The following is a 19,534-nucleotide window of genomic DNA, read 5'->3' on the forward strand; positions in this document are numbered from 1 at the left end:
TCTTACAATGAGACAAATATTTGAATATTTTTTTTATAAACTTTTGTAATTAGTTTGCTAGTCAATACCACGGTGGTGGCAAAATCGGACTGAACAGCGACAGTGTCCGTTTCCACAAGATAGCCTTGCTAGCTGAATATGTGCGGTGTAGGTAGACATAGCTCAGTGGTTATTTCGAATTTGAAGTAAAATACTTCGAAATGGCTCTATGACATCACGTGATCAAATGCCATTACATTCTTACCTCAACAACCGGCTCCATAGCTCAGTGGTAGAGCACTGGTCTTGTAAACCAGGGGTCGCGAGTTCGAACCTCGCTGGGGCCTGAAAGGAAATTATAGCTTTTAGGTAAGGGTCAAGAAAGGTTTTCTAGTCATCCACCCGTATCGCGTATTTGTTATTCACTGCATGTTATGTTTCACAGTTGTCATATTTTGCAACGGTTTCCAAAATTGCAGTTTGGGGAACAGTCCCCCTACATAGCTCAAAGCTGACAACTTGTGGTATGCAGCAGAATAGCACATGCGTGAACGCCAACCTCCGTTATTACCATAACAACCACACTTTATATAAGTTGTAAGTCTTAGTACTGTAAAATGCTAAATTACACAATAAACACAGCTCAATCATAATTTCACCCTCCAGTTTTTCTTAACCACCGTGCTTCTACATCAGCATTGCTTGCTGTTTGGGGATTTAGGCTGGGTTTCTGTACAGCACTTTGTGACAGCAGGTAATGTAAAAACGGCTTTAGAAATACATTTGATTGAATTGAATTGGATTGACTAACAATGCTATATTTGATTTAACTTGGCAAGTCGCTTACAAACAAATCCTTACACTATATACACATAGCAAAAGCTGTGGTTACTGTACAGAATTCAATTACGCTAAAGACAAGTCTAAAATAGCCCAAGTGTCCCACTTTTCAAATTCTTCAGTCGATGACACCCTGCTCATATGAATCAGCCTGTCTTTGTGAGAAGGAGCCCTCATCTGCTTTGGCCAGGTTCATTGATATGCCAAGCATTAAATCACATATCTAGTGCCAGGCCAATGGTGTGTATGTACACATACAGTGCCTTCGGAAAGTCTTCAGAACCCTGACTTTTTCCACATATTGTTACATTGTAACATATTAAAACTTTGTCTACACACAATACCAGATAATGACAAAGCAAAAACAGTTAAATCTTTTTGCAAATATAAAAAAATGAAATATCACATTTACAAAAAAATATTCAGACCCTTATTTTGGTGAAGCACCTTTGGCAGAAATTACCGCATTGAGTGTTCTTGAGTACGACGCTAACAGCTTGGCACACTTGTATTTGGGGAGATTCTCCTATTCTTCTCTGCAGATCCTTTCACGTTCAGTCAGGTTGGATGGGGAACATAGCTGCACAGCTATTTTCAGATCTCTCCAGAGATGTTCGATCGGGTTCGAGTCTGGGCTCTGGCTGGGCCACTCAAGGACATTCAGAGACTTGTCCCGAAGCCATTTCTGCATTGTCCTGTTGGGAGGGGGAAAACTTCACCTCGGTCTGAGGTCCTGAGCAGGATTTCATCAACGATCTGGCTGGACTTTGCTTCGTTCATCTTTGCCTCGATGCCGACTAGTCTCCCAGTCCTTGCCGCTGAAAAACATCCCCACAGCATGATGCTGCCACCACCATGCTTCATTGTAGGGATGGTGCCAGGTTTCCTCCAGAAGTGACGCTTGGTATTCAAGCCAAAGAGTTCAATCTTGGTTTCATTAGACCAGAGAATCTTGTTTCTCATTGTCTGAGGGTCTTTTAGGTGCCTTTTGGCAAACTCCAAGCAGGCGGTCATATGCCTTTTACTAGAGGCCTGATTTTTGGAGTGCTGCAGAGATGGTGGTCCATCTCCACAGAGAAACTCTGGAGCTCTGTCAGAGTGACCATCGGGTTCTTGGTCTCCCCCGTTTGGCCGGGCGGCCAGCTCTAGGAAGTCTTGGTGGTTTCAAACTTCTTCAATTTAAGAATGGAGGCCACGGTGTTCTTGGGGACCTTCAATGCTGCACCTCGACACAATCCTGTCTCGGAACTCTACGGACATCTCCATTGACTTCATGGCTTGGTTTTTGCTCTGACATGCACGGTCAACTGTGGGACCTTATATAGACAGGTGTGTGCCATTCCAAATCATGTCCAATCAATAAAATGTATCATAGGTGGACTCCAATCAAATTGTTGAAACATCAAGGAGGATCAATGGAAACAGGATGCACCTGAGCTCAATTGAGTCTCATAGCAAAAGGTTTTACTTATGTAAAGAAGGTATTTTTGTTTTTTATTTTGAATACATTTACAAAAATGTCTAACAACCTGTTTACACTTTGTCATTATGGGATATTGTGTCTAGATTGCGGAGGATTTTTATATATTTAATCCATTTTTAGAATAAGGCTGTAACGTAAAACTCAAGGGGTCTGAGAACTTTCCGAAGGCACAGTACATAGTGAACAGCAAGGAAACAGATTGTTACATTCACTTTATTGCTTTTGGCTCTGACTCTACGGCTCTCACAGTCAGACTGTAGTTATGATAGATGGGAAGTTTAAATAATGTTTTCATTTGCACTGTACAAGTGTATCTGTCTGAATTTATGGATATTTTTCCAACTCTGCTTTAGTCTATTTGTGTATTTCAGTTGTGTCCACAAAGTCTTGGCAATAAAGTAGGCTCTTCACTAGTATTTTCCCTCTCTTGTCCTTATTCTCATCTCAGTAACACCCATCAACAATGGAATTATGTGTGTGTTTGATAGTTAGAGAGAGGAAAGTGTAATTCAGAGTCCACAGACGAGACAGCCCCATTGTTATTTTGTTGTTGTTGTACTTTTACCCCTCTTTCTCCCCAATTTCGTGATATCCAATTGGTAGTTACAGTCTTGTCCAATCGCTGCAATTCCCCTAAGTTCCGACGTCAGCTTGCAGACGCCTGGCCCACAACAAGGAGTCGCTAGAGTGCGATGGGACAAGGAAATCCCTGCCAGCCAAACCCTCCCCTAACCCAGATGACGCTGGACCAATTGTGTGCCGCCTCATGGGTCTCCCAGTCACGGCCGCCTGTGACACAGCCTGGGATCAAACACAGGTCTGTAGTGACGCCTCAAGCAATGCGATGCAGTGCCTTAGACTGCTGCGCCAATCGGGAGGTCTCATTGTGACATAGCTACTCGGCTCCATCGTCCGCAGGGTACGCACAGTCCAAATATTAACAAGATAGATTTATTTACAAAGATAGCATTAGTTAGAATCAAAATTAACATAAAAAAAAGCACATTAAGGGGAATGTTGTAAAGTAACACAACACCCATTCTCTCTGAATGAGACATTTGTCAAACATTTTCAGAACACATAATCCTCGTCATGTATAACTGACAAATGTCCATTGAAGCGTTCTGAAAGGTTTGACTTTGGTTGCGTCCCGATTCTCCACCCTTCTCCCAAAGTGTTTACTTGCACACTACAATTTAAAATAATGGATTTGAAAGCAGTGGATTGGCTGTAGGGAGTTTCCACCCTTGTTGAATCCATGACAGGCAAGTGCACACTTCAGGAAAAAGGTGAAGAATTGGGACTCACCTTGCTCTCAGGTAGTGATGTCATTGATGGAAGTGCTGCTGTTTTGACTTCTCCACTGTAGAATCTGTTTAGAGAGTCTTTCCACCTCTGTCACCTGGGCTAGGAGCTGAGCTATGCCATTGTTCTGAGAAAGAGAGAGTACAATGTATAAAATTAACATGAACAATCACAGTACAGTATTAACAATAACATGGGCCATTCTGGCTCAGACAATGCTTACTTACTACCATTAGCTAGTATAAATTCAACAACCTGAAAAGTGTTATTATTCTGGGGTAAGGGGTAGGCTTGTAAAATAGAGGATAAAAAGGGGTCAAGAGGAAGATACTGTACAAAACGTAGCTACATGCATTCTACTGAACACAACCCATGGCAGAGTTTAGGACTTGCAATACATCTGGCCTGGGGATAGGGTTTTGACTGAAAGAACTCACCAGATTGCTCATGGAATCATCAATGGTGGGAATAGAACGAACAGTGCTTATCTTTGCCTCCAAGTTCTCAATGAAGTCCACCACCATCCTCATGACCTCCACCACATATCTATAAAACAGGACCATCATTCCTCTGTTAACTGGGAGAATACAATTCAAAAAGGTACACTCAGCAATATAACATCACAAAAAACATCAGGGCATCTTCCTGTGTACAGAATTCAAGAATATTGTAAACACAGTGTTGTCAGTGCATGCAAAAATAAAAAGTTAGCTCACCTGTGAAGATCTGCCTCTACGGGCAGATTAGTCTGACACAGTGGTTTCATCAGTCTTCGGCGCAGGCTTGCCTGTTCTCTCAGCACATCTTGCAGATGGGAGGTGAATTGCTGCAATGATGTAAACCTTTGACCTATAAGAAACACATTCAATTATTAATTTATGACCAGACAATTACATCAGAGTCTGGCTGTCCCTCCAAACATTAAACATGTTTGTATCTGACAATGTTGCAACATACTACCTACCTTTTGAATCTCAAGACACCACAAAGGAAAAGTACCACATCCCCACTTACTCAAATAAAATTTGTGAGTGACATCTGCGCTTTCTTTTTCCAACTTCAACAACTCCATTTCTAGATTGATCTAAAACAAATAGAACTAAGTTAGGTAAATGCATATCTCTGCATCAAACAGGACAGGTGTCTGGCACCAAACCAGGATTGTAGTCACTAGGCACCAAATGGAAGAAAACGGACTGGAACGGGGAGGGACTACCTGAACATGTCCAATAAACTTGTTTTCTTGCTAAATGTATTGCTATTATGTGCACTAATTAATACAAGAATACCTGTTTGTAACGTTACCTTGTCAAGCTCCCGTTCCATAGTGATGAGCTGTTCAGCTTCCAGGAGATGTGGGGAAAAGATGTGGGGTTCTCTAGGGACAGAATCAACATCCTCCTGTAAGGAAAGAGACTCTTAGTGTGATGGCCTAGGATATCGGTAGAAAAGCAACTACAGTGCATTCGGAAAGTATTCAGACCTTCACTTTTTCCACATTGTTGCATTACAGCCTTATTCTATAACGACAAAGCATACAGTTTTTTATTACTATTATTATTATTATTTTTTTTTACAAATATCATATTTACATGAGTATTCAGACCCTTTACTCAGTACTTTGTTGAAGCACCTTTGGCAGCGATTACAGCCGCCTCGAGTCTTCTTGGGTATGACACTACAAGCTTGGTGCACCTGTATTTGGGGAGTTTCTCCCATTCTTCTCTGCAGAGCCTCTCAAGCTCTGTCAGGTTGGATGGGGAGCGTTACTGCACAGCTATTTTCAGGTCTCTCCAGAGATGTTTGATCGAGTTCAAGTCCGGGCTTTGGCTGGGCCACTCAAGGACATTCAAAGACTTGTCCCGATATAACTCCTGCATTGTCTTGGCTGTGTGCTTTGGGTCATTGTTCTGTTGGAAAGTGAAGTGAGCCCTCAGTCTGAGATCCTGAGCGCTCTGGAGCAGGTTTTCATTGAGGAGTGCTCTGTACTTTGCTTCGTTCATCTTGATCCTGACTAGTCTCTCAGTCCCTGCCGCTGAAAGACATCCCCACAGCATGATGCTGCCACCACCATGCTTCACCTTAGGGATGGTATTGGCCAGGTGATGAGCGGTGCCTGGTTTCCTCCAGATGTGAGGCTTGGCATTCAGGCCAAAGAGTTCAATCTTGGTTTCATTCGACCAGAGAATCTTGTTCCTCAAATCAAACCTTATTTGTCACATGCGCCAAATATAAAAAGTATAGACTTTACTGTGAAAATGGTCTGAGAGCCCTTTAGGTGCCTTGTGGCAAACTCCAAGTGGGCTGTCATGGGCCTTTTACTGGAGTGGCTTCCATCTGGCAATTCTACTATAAAGAATTGGTGGAGTGCTCTGGAGCTCTGTCAGTCCTATCGAGTCTCATAGCAAAGGGTCTGAATACTTATGTAAATAAGGTAATAAAACGTGAAGAAAAAAAATCTAAAACCCGCTTTTGTCATTATGGCGTAGTGTGTGTGGATTGATGAGGAAAAATAAGGCTGTAACGTAACACAATGTGGAAAAAGTGAAGAGGACCGAATACTTTCCAAATGCACTGCACTTTTGTGTCATATCCATGGTATATTTAGGCAATAAGGCAAGAGGTGTGGATTATGACCAATATACCACAGCTAAGGGCTGTTCTTATGTATGACAACACGGAATGCATGGATCCAGGCCCTCGGGGGGTTTGTGGTATATAGCCAATATACCATGGCTGAGGTGCCTTATCACTTTTATAAACTGGTTATGTAATTAGACCAATAAATCTTATATTTTTTGTCATACCAATGGTATACGGTGTGATATACCATGGCTTTCAGCCAACCAACATTCAGGTCTCGAACCACCAGGTTTATAACTAAGCAATAAGGCACGGGGTGTGGTATATAGCCAATATACCACAGCTAAGGGCTGTTCTTAGGCAAGATGCATTGCGGAGTGCCTGGACACAACCCTTAACCGTGGTATATTGGCCATATACCACAACCCCCTGAGGTGCCTTATCACTATTATAAACTGGTTACCAATGTAATTAGAGCAGTAAAAATACATGTGTCATAAACGTGGTATACAGTCTGATATACCACTGCTGTCAGCCAATCAGCATTCAGGGCTCGAACCACCCAGTTTATAATCTCTGTTATACCAAGGTGTAGGTGTGTTTTGCACCAGGTGAAAGTTGATTGCATTCATTTTGGGTCCTGGTAGTATATGATGGGAAGTTAAGATCTTTTTACTGACTCTGATATTTGACTCATTCAGTCAAAAGAACAAATCTTTCGACTAATTTTGTTCATTTGAGTCAGTTATGCCCAGAGCACGCATGACCCCCTGCCCATGAACGATGAACATAAAACTCGAGAGGCATGATTCTACAAGCCTCTCGTTTATGTATTTTAACAAAGGTGGCTTATTGGAGCTGTCATTTGTGACTGAGACTCGTAAACGTGTTTAAACAATGCACATGTGTTGATTGCTAGGCATACCAATAAGATTGTCTTGATACTTTTGAAACGAGGTCTAGTTGGGGTGGGTATAATTTGTGGAACGTTCCAACAGGAATCTGTTCCAAAAACGTAAAGTACAAGGTTGCCAACAAACAACGCATACAAAGTAGCATGATCAATTCACCTAGCTGCCGAATAGGCATAAACTCGCCACGTAGTTTCTTCTGCACGTTTGTCCATTGGCTGTGAGGACAGACATTTTTCGGAATAAACGTGGTGAGTGAAACACTTTGAAATAGCACACTTCCTACCTGGTATCTTATTCCGCCGCGATACAACTTTGTATGGGTTGTTTGTTGGCAACCTTGTTATTTAAGAAGTTTTTGGAACAAATTACTGTTGGAACGTTCCACAAATTATACCCACCTGTCTAGCTGTGGCCGCAACCAGACTAGATTGTGAACGACTCTTTGCGGAATGTATTTGTTGACTGCAGTGAGAGTGATAAGCAGCGCAAAGTCTTTTGCGAACTGCAGGCCCCCAACGATTAGTTCTCGAGTTCGAGTCTGTGTCGATAACATTCCATAATAAATTAATTACATTCACTCTTGCCCGATGAATTAGTTAAAAACACTCCTGCTCGGCATGCACTCACCTGGGAAAGAACACCCGAGGCGACGCATCTGGTCAAAAGACTTGCAACTGGTGTCACTGAATATGGAGCAATGTCCCACGGATTCATTCGTAAGAGCGGTGGGGTCAACCTTGGAAAATATGTAGCTGTAAAAAAGCAAAGATTCGTACTCAATATAACAAGCGAATCTTAGTTAGCTAGCTAACGTTATATAGAACGTGGCTAGTTAGTGTCCATTAACGTTACACACTCGGATTCGCAGAGGCTAGCAATGTTGTGCTAGCTAACGTTACTGTTAGCTAACTGAGAAAGCAACGTTTGTCTACGTTAAGATAGAAAACCTAATTTTACCACATTACCACAACTACTAGTTTAGTATATAGTTACCCATATACACCAACATTTTACAGTGTAAGTCCATTTGTCTTACCAATTTTTGACCAAATATTTTTTTCAAATTTAGCCCGCGGATGTAGTTCCTTTGGTGAAGAAATTACTTCCGGACTTCCCGCTCTAACTTTACTGTAGTGATGTGCAGTTCACGAACGATTCGTTATTTTTGAACGACTCCTTTTACTGACTCAGGTCATGATTCATTTTTCTCAGTGACTCGCTCATTTTAGTCGTTCGTTTGACCTGAGTTTGCTAGATGATACGCTCCTCCGGCAGCGGCTACAGAGATGGTCTCCCGACTATGGCATATGTTTTGAACTAATTGATCGGGCATGGTGCAAGAGTGAATGCAATTAATGTATTGAATGTTAAGGACACAGCCTCGAACTCGAACTAATCGTTGTGGGCCTGCAGTTCGAGAAAGCCCATTGCGCTGCTTATCACCATCAAGCAATGCTTTCCGCCAAGAGTTGTTAACAATCTAGTCTGGTTGCGGCCTCAACTAGACTCGTTTCAAATGTATGAAGACAATCGTATCTTTATGCCTAGCAATCAAAAATATGCATTATTTAAACACGTTTACAAGTCTGTCACACATGACAGCTCCAATAAGCCACCTATGTTGAAAGACGTAAACGAGAGGCTTGTAGAATCATGCCTCTCGAGTTTTAAGTTCATCGTTCGCAGACAAGGGGTCATGCGTGCTCTGGGCATAACTGACTCAAATGAACAAAATGAGTCGAAAGATTAATTGTTTTGACTGAACGAGTCGAAAAGATCCGAACTTCCCATCACATTGCTGCCAATACACAGAGCCGGCAAATGTGGGTCAGTTCGTGTAAAAGAGACGGCTCATTTAGCTCCCAAAAGGCTCTTTGTTCAAAATGCTTAACAATTAGTGCTGAGCTATTAACCAATATTTCGCTTTTTTGGTTCTTAAACAACTCATTTACCGACTTCTGTTCAATTACTTGAATTCCATTTATTTTTTTATATGTGATCCCAACGTGCCGTTTCTCTAAAGAGAAATCAAGTCAAGAACTCTAGTTTCCATTAAGCGAATATTCAACCTAGTTCAGCGCAGAAATGTAGTAATTAAGCATAATCCGTTGCGCCATTGTTTCCGGCTAAAGAGATTTAGACAACGCGAAGCGAGAGGTTTCACTCGCCAAAATTAGTCCAAAATAAACCCAATGCGTTTCTATGGGTTAATTTTGGACCTGAGCTTGTCGCCTGCCTTCCGAGACATGATCGTCTCGTCATTGTTCACAGATCTCTGGACTGATACACATTTACGCCTGCTAAATTCTGTAAAATACACACGAGAGGTGAATTTAGCCTACACAACAGAACGACGAGAGGGACAGACAGTTCGTGAAAGTATACCTTATCTACTTTGAAGAACTAGTAAAAAAAATAATAGTCAGACAGCTCTGCAGTACAATAGGCAGGCTAGCTAAATAGGATGACTAAAGACAGTATTTCCATGTTTTATTTAATCATTTAACCAGGCAATTAAATTAAGAACAAATTCTTATTTACAATGACGGCCTACCAAAAGGCCTCCTGCGGGGATGGGGTCTTGGATTAAAATATATATGACAAAACGCACATCAAGACAAAAGACAACACTACATAAAGACTCTGCTTTATACACTGCACTCTTTGAGGGGGGTAGTTAGCAAACCAGGCCAAAGACCCCTTCATAGACACCAATACTCCGCTGGCCCACAAGAATAGAATGGTTTACCGTATCAAAAGCTTTGGCCAAGTCAATAATAATAGCATCACAACATTGCTTAGAATCAAGGGCAATAGCGACATCATTGAGGACCTTTAAGGTTGCAGTGACACCTCCATAACCTGAGTATTGGGTAGTACAGTATGGGGAGCACATAATGTTAGATTATCTGACTGCTACTGCCTGAGCAGAGATGATTACTTTAAGGAATTAAATATAATATACACAACTGATATTTTTATTTCATATTTTTCTATTGATGTCTACCTGACAGAGACAATGGAATATGTTCAATGCTTTGGCAATGAATGTTCACTATTTCTGGTTTAGGAATTCCTAAAATCATTGTAACGTCATTATTTCATTAAATAATCCAACTGAAATCGGATAATTTTTTAATAGTCAAATATAAACCGACCTCAAAAAAACAATAAACCCTCTGCAATATTAAACATCGACCTAGAAGTTCTAGACCCACGAAGAAAATTAAAATATCCAATGTATGTCAGATTGTGAAATTCGCGTTCAAATACTTTTTTTACTGACCAAATTATTCGATTTTTTTTACGCAATACAAAAAAAAAGAAAATTCAGCGTGGACCAGATTGACGCGCTCCCCATTATTTATTGTTCATGCAGTCAGGATACACCCTCAATAGATAATTATTGTGTAATTTATCTGCAGCAAAAAAGAAATTGCTCAAAAAGCAGTAGTACCAGTATGCAAATCAAGGAGCCGAATGAACGGCTTTCTTACGGATGCATCCAAAAGATCCGTTCACGAACGACCCACCACTACAAACTGCTGGCTTCCCAGCGACATGTTTGTTGTTCGAGATGCAGGATTAGCTACAGTATGTCCTAGGCGACTAGCTAATTGTTTAGGTTTGACTAGTCCAACAATCCTCATAGTTATATGTTCCTAATATGTTAGTTACCATTTGCAGATACGTAATTTACTGCACGAGAAGGACTTCAAATCAGCCCGCAAGGTAAGTAACGTTATCAGTTAGCTAACTACTGTAAACAAATCCCAGTTGGTCTTACTCGCTAGCTATGCTAACATTATCCTCCAAATATTTACCATAATTTGGGAAAATTGTATTTGAAAGTACAGATAACGTTATTACCCTTTGCTAATAGCCATAGTACTTCTAAAGTCAATAATTTGCATGAACGTCTCAAAGTTTGCCTTGGACAGTCAGTAGTAAGATAGCTAGCAGCAATGGCTAACCAACTTCTGACCTCATTGTCCTTTCCTTGCTTGTCAGCTAATGCCTAATGGCCTACAGCCGTGATGAATACAAAATCAATTATCTCTTTCAGGGGCCACACTGAAAACCAAGTAACAGGCAGACCCACATTATCTGGCACCACCATCATAATAATAGGTTAGATAATTACAAGTGTGTGACTTACTGTCGAGTTGAAGACCATCACTTCGGAGGACCGCATCACCAGGTAACTACAACAAAGATGGGGAACAATGCAATCAAAGCCCATTTGGAGAACTCACAGAAGACTGGGATCTTTCAGCTGACAGGGAAAGGTCTTCCCGAGGTAACAGTCATATACACACACACACAGAGCACATCCTATAGTCTGACTGTTAAAATGTCCACACTCCACAACAGCCTTATAACGGGTGCTTTGTTTATTTAGCTGAATTCCATTCAGTTGTGGTTTTTGTCTTGGACGGTTTGAAAGTATGTATTTTTTTGCCGCTAATGTATTTCAGTTCCCAGAGGAGCTCCAGAGGTTGACTGGAAACCTGCGGACTGTAGATCTGTCCTCCAACAAGATCGAAGTGCTACCTGCTGCCATAGGAAACTTCCTTCAGATGAAGAGTCTGACTTTAAACTGTAATAAACTCAGTAAGTGGTTGTTGCATCCTCAACGTTACCGTCTGTCATACGACAGCATCTGTTGACAAATTTTCTAAACTTTGCTTTTACTGAATAATGAATGACCATTACTGGCATTGATTATTTATGTGCGTTCATCTGCTTCAATCAATCTCTTTAGCTAGGCTATGAATTAAGTGTGTGTTTTGTGTGTACACAGCAAGTCTCCCAGATGAAATTGGAAAGCTGAAGAAACTAGAGACTCTTATGCTGAACGGGAACCACCTGACGCAGCTCCCTATCACTGTAGGACAGCTGAAAGCGTTGCGCACCCTCAGCCTGTCAGGGAACAAATTCCGGGAGTTTCCTGCTGGCCTTGGCTCCCTACGACACCTGGACGTTCTGGACCTGTCCAGGAACCACATCCAGGCGGTGCCTGCTGAGGTGGCGGCCTTGCAGGCCATTGAGATCAATCTCAACCAGAACCAGGTAATCAGGTGTTTATTGGTGCATCTCAAATAGCACCATATTTATTCAATCAATCACATTTATTTATAAAGCCCTTTTTACATCAGCCAATGTCACAAAGTTCTGTACAGAAACCCAGCCTAAAACCCCAAACAGCAAGCAATGCAGATGTAGAAGCACGGTGGCTAGGAAAAACTCCCTTAAGTCTAGAACCTAGAGAGGAACCAGGCTCTGAGGGGTGGCCAGTCCTCTTTGGCTGTTCCGGGTGGAGATTATAACAGAAAATGGCCAAGATGTTCAAATGTTCATAGATGACCAGCCGGGTCAGATAATAATAATCACAGTGGTTGAAGAGGGTGCAACTGGTCAGCACCTCAGGAGTAAATGTCAGTTGACTTTTCATAGCCGATCATTCAGAGTTAGAGACAGCAGGTGCGGTAGAGAGAGAGTCCAAAACAGCAGGTCTGGGACAAGGTAGCACGTCCAGTGAACAGGTCAGGGTTCCATAACCACAGGCACAACAGTTGAAACTGGAGCAGCAGCATGACCAGGTGAACTGGGGACAGCAAGGAGTCATCAGGCCAGGTTGTCCTGAGACATGGACCTAGGGTTTATCTCCTCGTGAGTGAGAAATAAATAAATATATACACTTAAATTCATAAATATTGGAGGCTGAGACAGGAGGGGTCGGGAGACACTGGCCCTGCCCGACGATACTACCGGACCAAACAGGCAGCACATAACCCCACCCACTTTGCCAAAGCACAGCCTCCACACCACTAGAGGGATATCTTCAACCACCAACCTTACTACCCTGAGACAAGGCAGAGTATAGCCCTCAAAGATCTCCTCCACGGCATGAACCCGAGGGGGGTGCCAACCCGGATAGGAAGATCACCTCAGTGGCTCAACCCACTCAAGTGACGCACCCCTCCTAGGGACAGCATGGAAGAGCACCAGTAAGCCAGTGACTCAGCCCCCGTAATAGGGTTAGAGACAGAATCCCAGTGGAGAGAGGGGAACTGGCCAGACAGACAGCAAGAGTGGTTCGTCGCTCCAGTGCCTTTCCCTTCACCTTCACACTCCTGGGCCAGACTACACTCAATCATAGGACCTACTGAAGAGATGAGTCTTCAATAAAGACTTAAAGGTCAAGACTGGGTCTGCATCTCTCACATGGATTGGCAGATCATTCCATAAAAATTAATCTCTATAGGAGAAAGCCCTGCCTCCAGCTGTTTGCTTAAAAATTCTAGGGACAGTAAGGAGGCCTGCATCTTGTGACTGTAGCGTACGTGTAGGTATGGATCAAATCGGACAGATGGGTAGGAGCAAGCCCATGTAATGCTTTGTAGGTCAGCAGTAAAACCTTGAAATCAGCCATAGCCTTAACAGGAAGCCAGTGTAGAGGCTAGCACTGGAGTAATATGATCACATTTTTTGGTTCTAGTCAAGATTCTAGCAGCTGTGTTTAGCACTAACTGAAGTTTATTCTGTGCTTTATCTGGGTAGCCTGGAAGGTAGAGCATTGCAGTAGTCTAATCTAGAAGTGACAAAAGCATGGATTAATTTTTCTGCATCATTTTTGGACAAAGTTTCAGATTTTTGCTATGTTACGAAGATGGAAAAAAGCTGTCCTTGAAATATTCTTGATATGTTCGTCTAAATAGAGATCAGGGTCCAGAGAAACGCCGAGGTCTTTCACAGTTTTATTTGAGATGACTGTACAACCATCAAGATTAATTGTTAGATCCAACAGAAGATCTTTGTTTCTTGGGACCTAGAACTAGCATCTCTGTTTTGTCCGAGTTTAAAGTACAACATTTGCCGCCATCCACTTCCTTATGTCTGAAACACAGGCTTCCAAGGAATGCAATTTTGGGGCTTCACCATGTTTCATCGAAATGTACAGCTGTGTATTCCCTACATTTACATTTTAGTCATTTAGCAGACACTCTTACCAGAGTGACTTAGTGACTGTATTTATCTTAAGACAGCCAAATATCTCAGTCATAGTAAGTACATTTTTCCTCAATTAACTTGCTATCAGCAAAGTCAGTGCTAGTACGGGGGGGGATCAGGTGCGAAGTTCACAAAAGGAGATGAGGGGTGCTTTGAGATTATTTAAGACACTATTTGAAGAGGTAGGGTTTCACGTTTTCAGAAGATGGGCAGTGAGTCTGCTGTCAGACCAAGGTATCGGAGGTGGCAGAATGGAGTACTCTGGGTTTGAGCATAGCCTGAAGGTAGGGAGGGGCTGTTCCTCTTGCTGCTCCGTAGGCAATTATCATGGTCTTGTAGTGGATGCGAGCTTCAACTGGAAGCCAGTGTAGTATGCGGAGGAGCGGGAGAACTTGGGAAGGTTGAACACCAGGTGGGTTGCGGCGTTCTGGATAAGTTTCAGGGGTTAGATGGCACAAGCTGGGAGCCCAGCCAACAGCGAGTTGCCTTAGTCCAGGCGGGAGATAATAAGTACCAGGATTAAGACCTGCGCCACTTCCTGTGTGAGGTAGGGTTATACTATACGGATGTTGTAGAGCATGAACCTGCAGGAGCGATTTACTGCTTTGATGTTTGCAGAGAATGTCAGGGTGTTGTCCAGGGTCACGCAAAGGTTCTTTGCATTCTGGGAGGGGAACAACGTGGAGTTGTCAACCGGGATGGAGAAGTCTTGGACCGGGCAGGCCTTCCACCCGGGGGGAAGAGCAGCAGCTCTGTCTTGTTGGGGTGGAAGGGCTGACATCCAAGCTAAAATATCTGCCAGGCACGCAGAGATGCGTGTCACCACTTGGGTGTCAGACGGGGTAAAGAGAAAAGTAGTTGAGTGTCATCTGCATAGCAATGATAAGAAGGACCATGTGAGGATTTGATGGAGCCGACTGACTTGGTGGATAGAGAGAAGAGGAGAGTGCCTAGAACCAAGACCTGGGAGACACCAGTAGTGAGAGTACGTTGTGCAGACACAGATCCTCTCCATGTCACCTGGTAGGCGCGGCCTGCCAGGTAGGATGCAATCCAAGCATGTGCAGAGCCTGAGACGCCCAGCCCTGAGAGGGTGGAGATGAGGATCTGATGGTTCACAGTATTAAAGGCACTGTGAAGCATCAAACGGAGAGAGTCCGCTTTGGCAGTGTGGAGAGCCTCCGTGACCTGGAGAAGAGCAGTCTTGGTTGATGTACCCGTCTTGAACTGGTTAAGGTCAAGAAGATTGTTCTGAGAGGGATACCGAGAGAGTTTATCAGAGGCGGCACTTTCAAGTTTTTTCGAAAAATAAGAAAGTGATTCCGGTCTGTAGTTTTTGATGTCAGAGGGGTTGAGTGTTAGTTTCTTGAGGAAGTGAGGAATTTTGAAGTCAGAGGGGACGCAACCAGTAGTCAGGGATGAGGAATGGGAGACGGTCTCTAGAGATGGTCTGGAGGAGGGGATTGGGCCAAGTGGGCAGGTTGTCAGGCTGACAGACTTCACAAGTTGCAGGATTTCATCTGGAGAGAGAGGGGAGAGAGATCAAGGTATAAGGTTCTGTGTGAGTGGGACCGGTGGACTCAATAGGCTGAGTGAATGAGGAGCGGATGTCGTCTACCTACTTTTCAAAGTGGTTGACAAAGTTGTCCGCGTAGAGAGAGGGGGTGGATGATTAAGGAGTGGGGAGAAGGTGGAAAATAGTTTCCTAGGGTTAGAGGCAGAAGCTTGACATTTTGAGTGACATAAAGTGCCTTTAGCAGCTAATAGATATTTGCACCAATTTTAACCAGGTACCTAATCTACAGTACCAGTCAAAAGTTTGGACATACCTACTCATTCCGGGGTTTTTCTTTATTTTTGACTATTTTCCACATTGTGGAATTTGTCAGATGTGGCAGGGCCTGCAAACTATTACAGGCTGCAAAGGGAAGCACAGCCGCGAGCTGCCCAGTGACACGAGCCTACCAGACAAGCTAAATCGCTTCAAGGCAAGAAACACTGAGGCATGAGAGCATCAGCTGTTCCAGACGACTGTGTGATCAGCCGGCGTGAGTCAGACTTTTAAACAGGTAAACATTCACAAGGCCGCTGGGCCAGACGGATTACCAGGACGTGTGCTCCGGGAATGTGCTGACCAACTGGCATGTGTCTTTACTGACATTTTCAACATGTCCCTGACTGAGTCTGTAATACCAACGTGCTTCAAGCAGACCACCATATTCCCTGTGCCCAGAGCACTAAGGTAACCTCCCTAAATGACTACAGACCCGTAGCACTCTCGTCCGTAGCCATGAAGTGCTTTGAAAGGCTGGTAATGGCTCACATCAACACCATTATCCCAGAATGGTCCAAACACACCAAGACAGTCGTGAAGAGGGCATGACAAAACCTTTTCTCCCTCAGGAGACTGAAAAGATTTGGCATGGGTCCTCAGATCCTCAAAGGTTTCTACAGCTGCACCATCGAGAGCATCCTGACTGGTTGCATCACTGCCTGGTACGGTAACTGCTTGGCCTCCGACCGCAAGGCACTACAGGGGATAGTGCGTACGGCCCAGTACATTACAGGGGCTAAGCTGCCTGCCATCCAGGACCTCTACACCAGGTGATGTCAGAGGAAGGCCCTAAAAATGGTCAAAGACCCCAGTCATAGACTGTTCTCTCTGCTACCGCATGGCAAGCGGTACCGGAGCACCAAGTCTAGTACCAAAACGCTTCTCAACAGCTTTTACCCCCAAGCCATAAAACTCCTGAACAGATAATCAAATGGCTACCCGGACTATTTGCTTGTTGTCCAGCCCCCCTCGCCAACTCATCTTTTACGCTGCTGCTACTCTGTTTATCATCTATGCGTAGTCACTTTAAGTATACATTCACATACATATTACCTCAATTAGCCTGACTAACCGGAGCCCCCGCACATTGACTCTGTACCTGTACCACCTGTATATGGCCTCGCTACTGTTATTCTCACTGTCATTTTACTTTTTGTATTTCTTTACTTATCTATTGTTTACTTATTTTTTTAATTTTTAAAACTTAAATAGCACTGTTGGTTAGGGCTTGTAAGTAAACATTCCACTGTAAGGTCTAAACCTGTTGTATTCGGCGCACGTGACAAATAAACATTTGATTTGTAAATATATTTGAGAGAAGTAAGATTTTTGTGCATATGGAACATTTCTGCAATCTTTTATTTCAACTCATGAAAGATGGGACCAACACGTTTTTATGTTTTTGTGCTGTGTATATAAATGATGATCCCAGATTTCAGTGGTGTCTGTGGAGGTGTCCACCTGCCAGAGGCTGAAGGTGCTGAGACTGGAGGAGAACTGTCTGGAGCTCACCTCCATCCCTGTGTCCATCCTCACCACCTCCCAGGTGTCCCTGCTCTCCGTGGAGGGCAACCTGTTCGAGGTGAAGAATATGCGTGACCTGGAAGGGTATGAGAAGGTGAGTCGTGAAACAGATGCTTGTTTCTTTGACATTCAGCCCGCTGCTAAATTAATGATCAAGGTTAAAGCAAGGAACAGTCAAGCTACTGCTCTATGCTGTCTTTAATATCGATTGTAAACAAAACAGCTCATGCGTTTTAAAACTCAACTGTTTTAAATATCGTTCCTCCCCATGGTTGACGTCATTTTTGTGAGCTGCGTAGAAACAAATACTGTTTATAAAGTGGTGTTCTAGCTAAACAATAATGGGATGTCCTGTTCAATGTTGAGAAGGATCAACTGAAGAAAGTTGTGGTTCAGACTGCTATTCTTTTTTTAGTCATAATCCCTGCACTTGACATAATCTGTGGTCAAATATAGCCCCAACCATTAAATAGGACCACCTGCCTATTATCATACTCAAATTAGACCACCATTCAGTTCTTACTCAAAGGGCGTATCTTATAGTTCTCATTTTGTCTGTGGTGTCGCAGCCTCAGATGTGCCTATTTGTTCATCTAATTTGTTGTTTACCCCACAGTACATGGAGCGCTTCACTGCAACCAAAAAGAAATTTGCCTGAACAATAGAAAGAGAGCATCCCCCTGAGTCCAGCTTGTGATCTACCCTCAAGCACCCTCTCTAAGTGGTTGTGGTGTACTACAGTAAATATGGCTTCTGCACTGCTGCGGCAACAGGTTACAACGGAGAAGGACCACTGTAGAGAAGGACTGATCAGGAGCATGTTACAGGACTGCGTATGAAAACAACAGGACACCATTGATGGTGACAGAGAACTATGTGAACGATGGACAGTGCACTCACTTTAATGATATTCATAAATTGCATATTGAATACTTAGCTATTAATTTCTGACCGAAATGTTGTCTTTAGTTATTTAACCGAAGCAGGTTATGCTTGTAGTACATTCGTGGCCAAAAGTTTTGAGAATGACACAAATATTTATTTTCACAAAGTCTGCTGCCTCAGTGTCTTTAGATATTTTTGTCAGATGTTACTATGGAATACTGAAGTATAATTACAAGCATTTCATAAGTGTTAAATGCTTTTATTGACAATTACATGAAGTTGATGCAAAGAGTCAATATTTGCGGTGTTGACCCTTCTTTTTCAAGACCTCTGCAATCTGCCCTGGCATGCTGTCAATTAACTTCTGGGCCACATCCTGACTGATGGCAGCCCATTCTTGCATAATCACTGCTGGGAGTTTGACAGAAATGGTGGGTTTTTGTTTGTCCACCCGCCTCTTGAAGATTGACCACAAGTTCTCAATGGGATTAAGGTCTGGGGAGTTTCTTGGCCGTGGACCCAAAATATTGATGTTTGGTTCCCTGAGCCACTTAGTTATCACTTTTGCCTTATGGCAAGGTGTTCCATCATGCTGGAAAATGCATTGTTCGTCACCAAACTGCTCCTGGAAGGTTGGGAGAAGTTGCTCTTGGGGGATGTGTTGGTACCATTCTTTATTCATGGCTGTGTTCTTAGGCAAAATTGTGAGCCCACTCCCTTGGCAGAGATGCAACCCCACACATGAATAGTTTCAGGATGCTTTACTGTTGGCATGACACAGGACTGATGGTAGCGCTCACCTTGTCTTCTCAGGACAAGCTTTTTTCCGGATGCCCCAAACAATCGGAAAGGGGATTCATCAGAGAAAATGACTTTACCCCAGTCCTCAGCAGGCCAATCCCTGTACCTTTTTATAGAATATCAGTATGTCCCTGATGCTTTTCCTGGAGAGAAGTGGCTTCTTTGCTGCCCTTCTTGACACCAGGCCATCCTCCAAAAGTCTTCGCTTCACTGTGTGTGCAGATGCACTCACACCTGCCTGCTGCCATTCCTGAGCAAGCTCTATACTGGTGGTGCCCTGATCCCGCAGCTGAATCAACTTTAGGAGATGGTCCTGGCGCTTGCTGGACTTTCTTGGGCGCCCTGAAGCCTTCTTCACAACAATTGAACCCC

General features: G+C 43.3%; 2 protein-coding genes and 1 non-coding gene across 5 annotated transcripts; 2 read left to right on the forward strand and 1 right to left on the reverse strand.

Annotated features, from left to right (window-relative positions):
- The first annotated feature begins 254 nt into the window (after nucleotides 1-254).
- trnat-ugu lies at nucleotides 255-326 on the forward strand. Its single transcript has one exon. It is a non-coding gene; the product is annotated as a tRNA-Thr (tRNA).
- A 2,890-nt stretch (nucleotides 327-3,216) lies between these two features.
- haus2 (HAUS augmin like complex subunit 2) lies at nucleotides 3,217-11,382 on the reverse strand. Of its 3 annotated transcripts, none has more exons than XM_021573918.2 (7): nucleotides 8,141-8,639; nucleotides 7,732-7,856; nucleotides 4,913-5,008; nucleotides 4,622-4,691; nucleotides 4,324-4,456; nucleotides 4,045-4,153; nucleotides 3,217-3,734 (listed from the first exon to the last, which is right to left on the reverse strand). In XM_021573918.2, exons 2-7 carry the CDS (start codon nucleotides 7,816-7,818, stop codon nucleotides 3,618-3,620), a joined length of 612 nt encoding a protein of 203 aa, XP_021429593.1. In that variant the 5' UTR covers nucleotides 7,819-7,856; nucleotides 8,141-8,639; the 3' UTR covers nucleotides 3,217-3,617. The 3 variants fall into 3 exon arrangements, with proteins under 3 accessions (XP_021429593.1, XP_021429592.1, XP_036810542.1); XM_021573917.2 differs by having other exon boundaries at nucleotides 8,098-8,168; XM_036954647.1 differs by lacking the exons at nucleotides 7,732-7,856; nucleotides 8,141-8,639 and adding an exon at nucleotides 11,264-11,382 and having other exon boundaries at nucleotides 3,238-3,734.
- LOC110497657 (leucine-rich repeat-containing protein 57) lies at nucleotides 10,410-18,918 on the forward strand. The gene is made up of 6 exons (XM_021573919.2): nucleotides 10,410-10,836; nucleotides 11,171-11,404; nucleotides 11,583-11,718; nucleotides 11,909-12,177; nucleotides 17,385-17,570; nucleotides 18,093-18,918. Exons 2-6 carry the CDS (start codon nucleotides 11,321-11,323, stop codon nucleotides 18,132-18,134), a joined length of 717 nt encoding a protein of 238 aa, XP_021429594.2. The 5' UTR covers nucleotides 10,410-10,836; nucleotides 11,171-11,320; the 3' UTR covers nucleotides 18,135-18,918.
- The last annotated feature ends 616 nt before the right edge of the window (nucleotides 18,919-19,534 follow it).

This window comes from Oncorhynchus mykiss, chromosome 19 (genome assembly GCF_013265735.2).
Source record: "Oncorhynchus mykiss isolate Arlee chromosome 19, USDA_OmykA_1.1, whole genome shotgun sequence".
NCBI classification, from domain to species: Eukaryota; Metazoa; Chordata; class Actinopteri; order Salmoniformes; family Salmonidae; genus Oncorhynchus; species Oncorhynchus mykiss.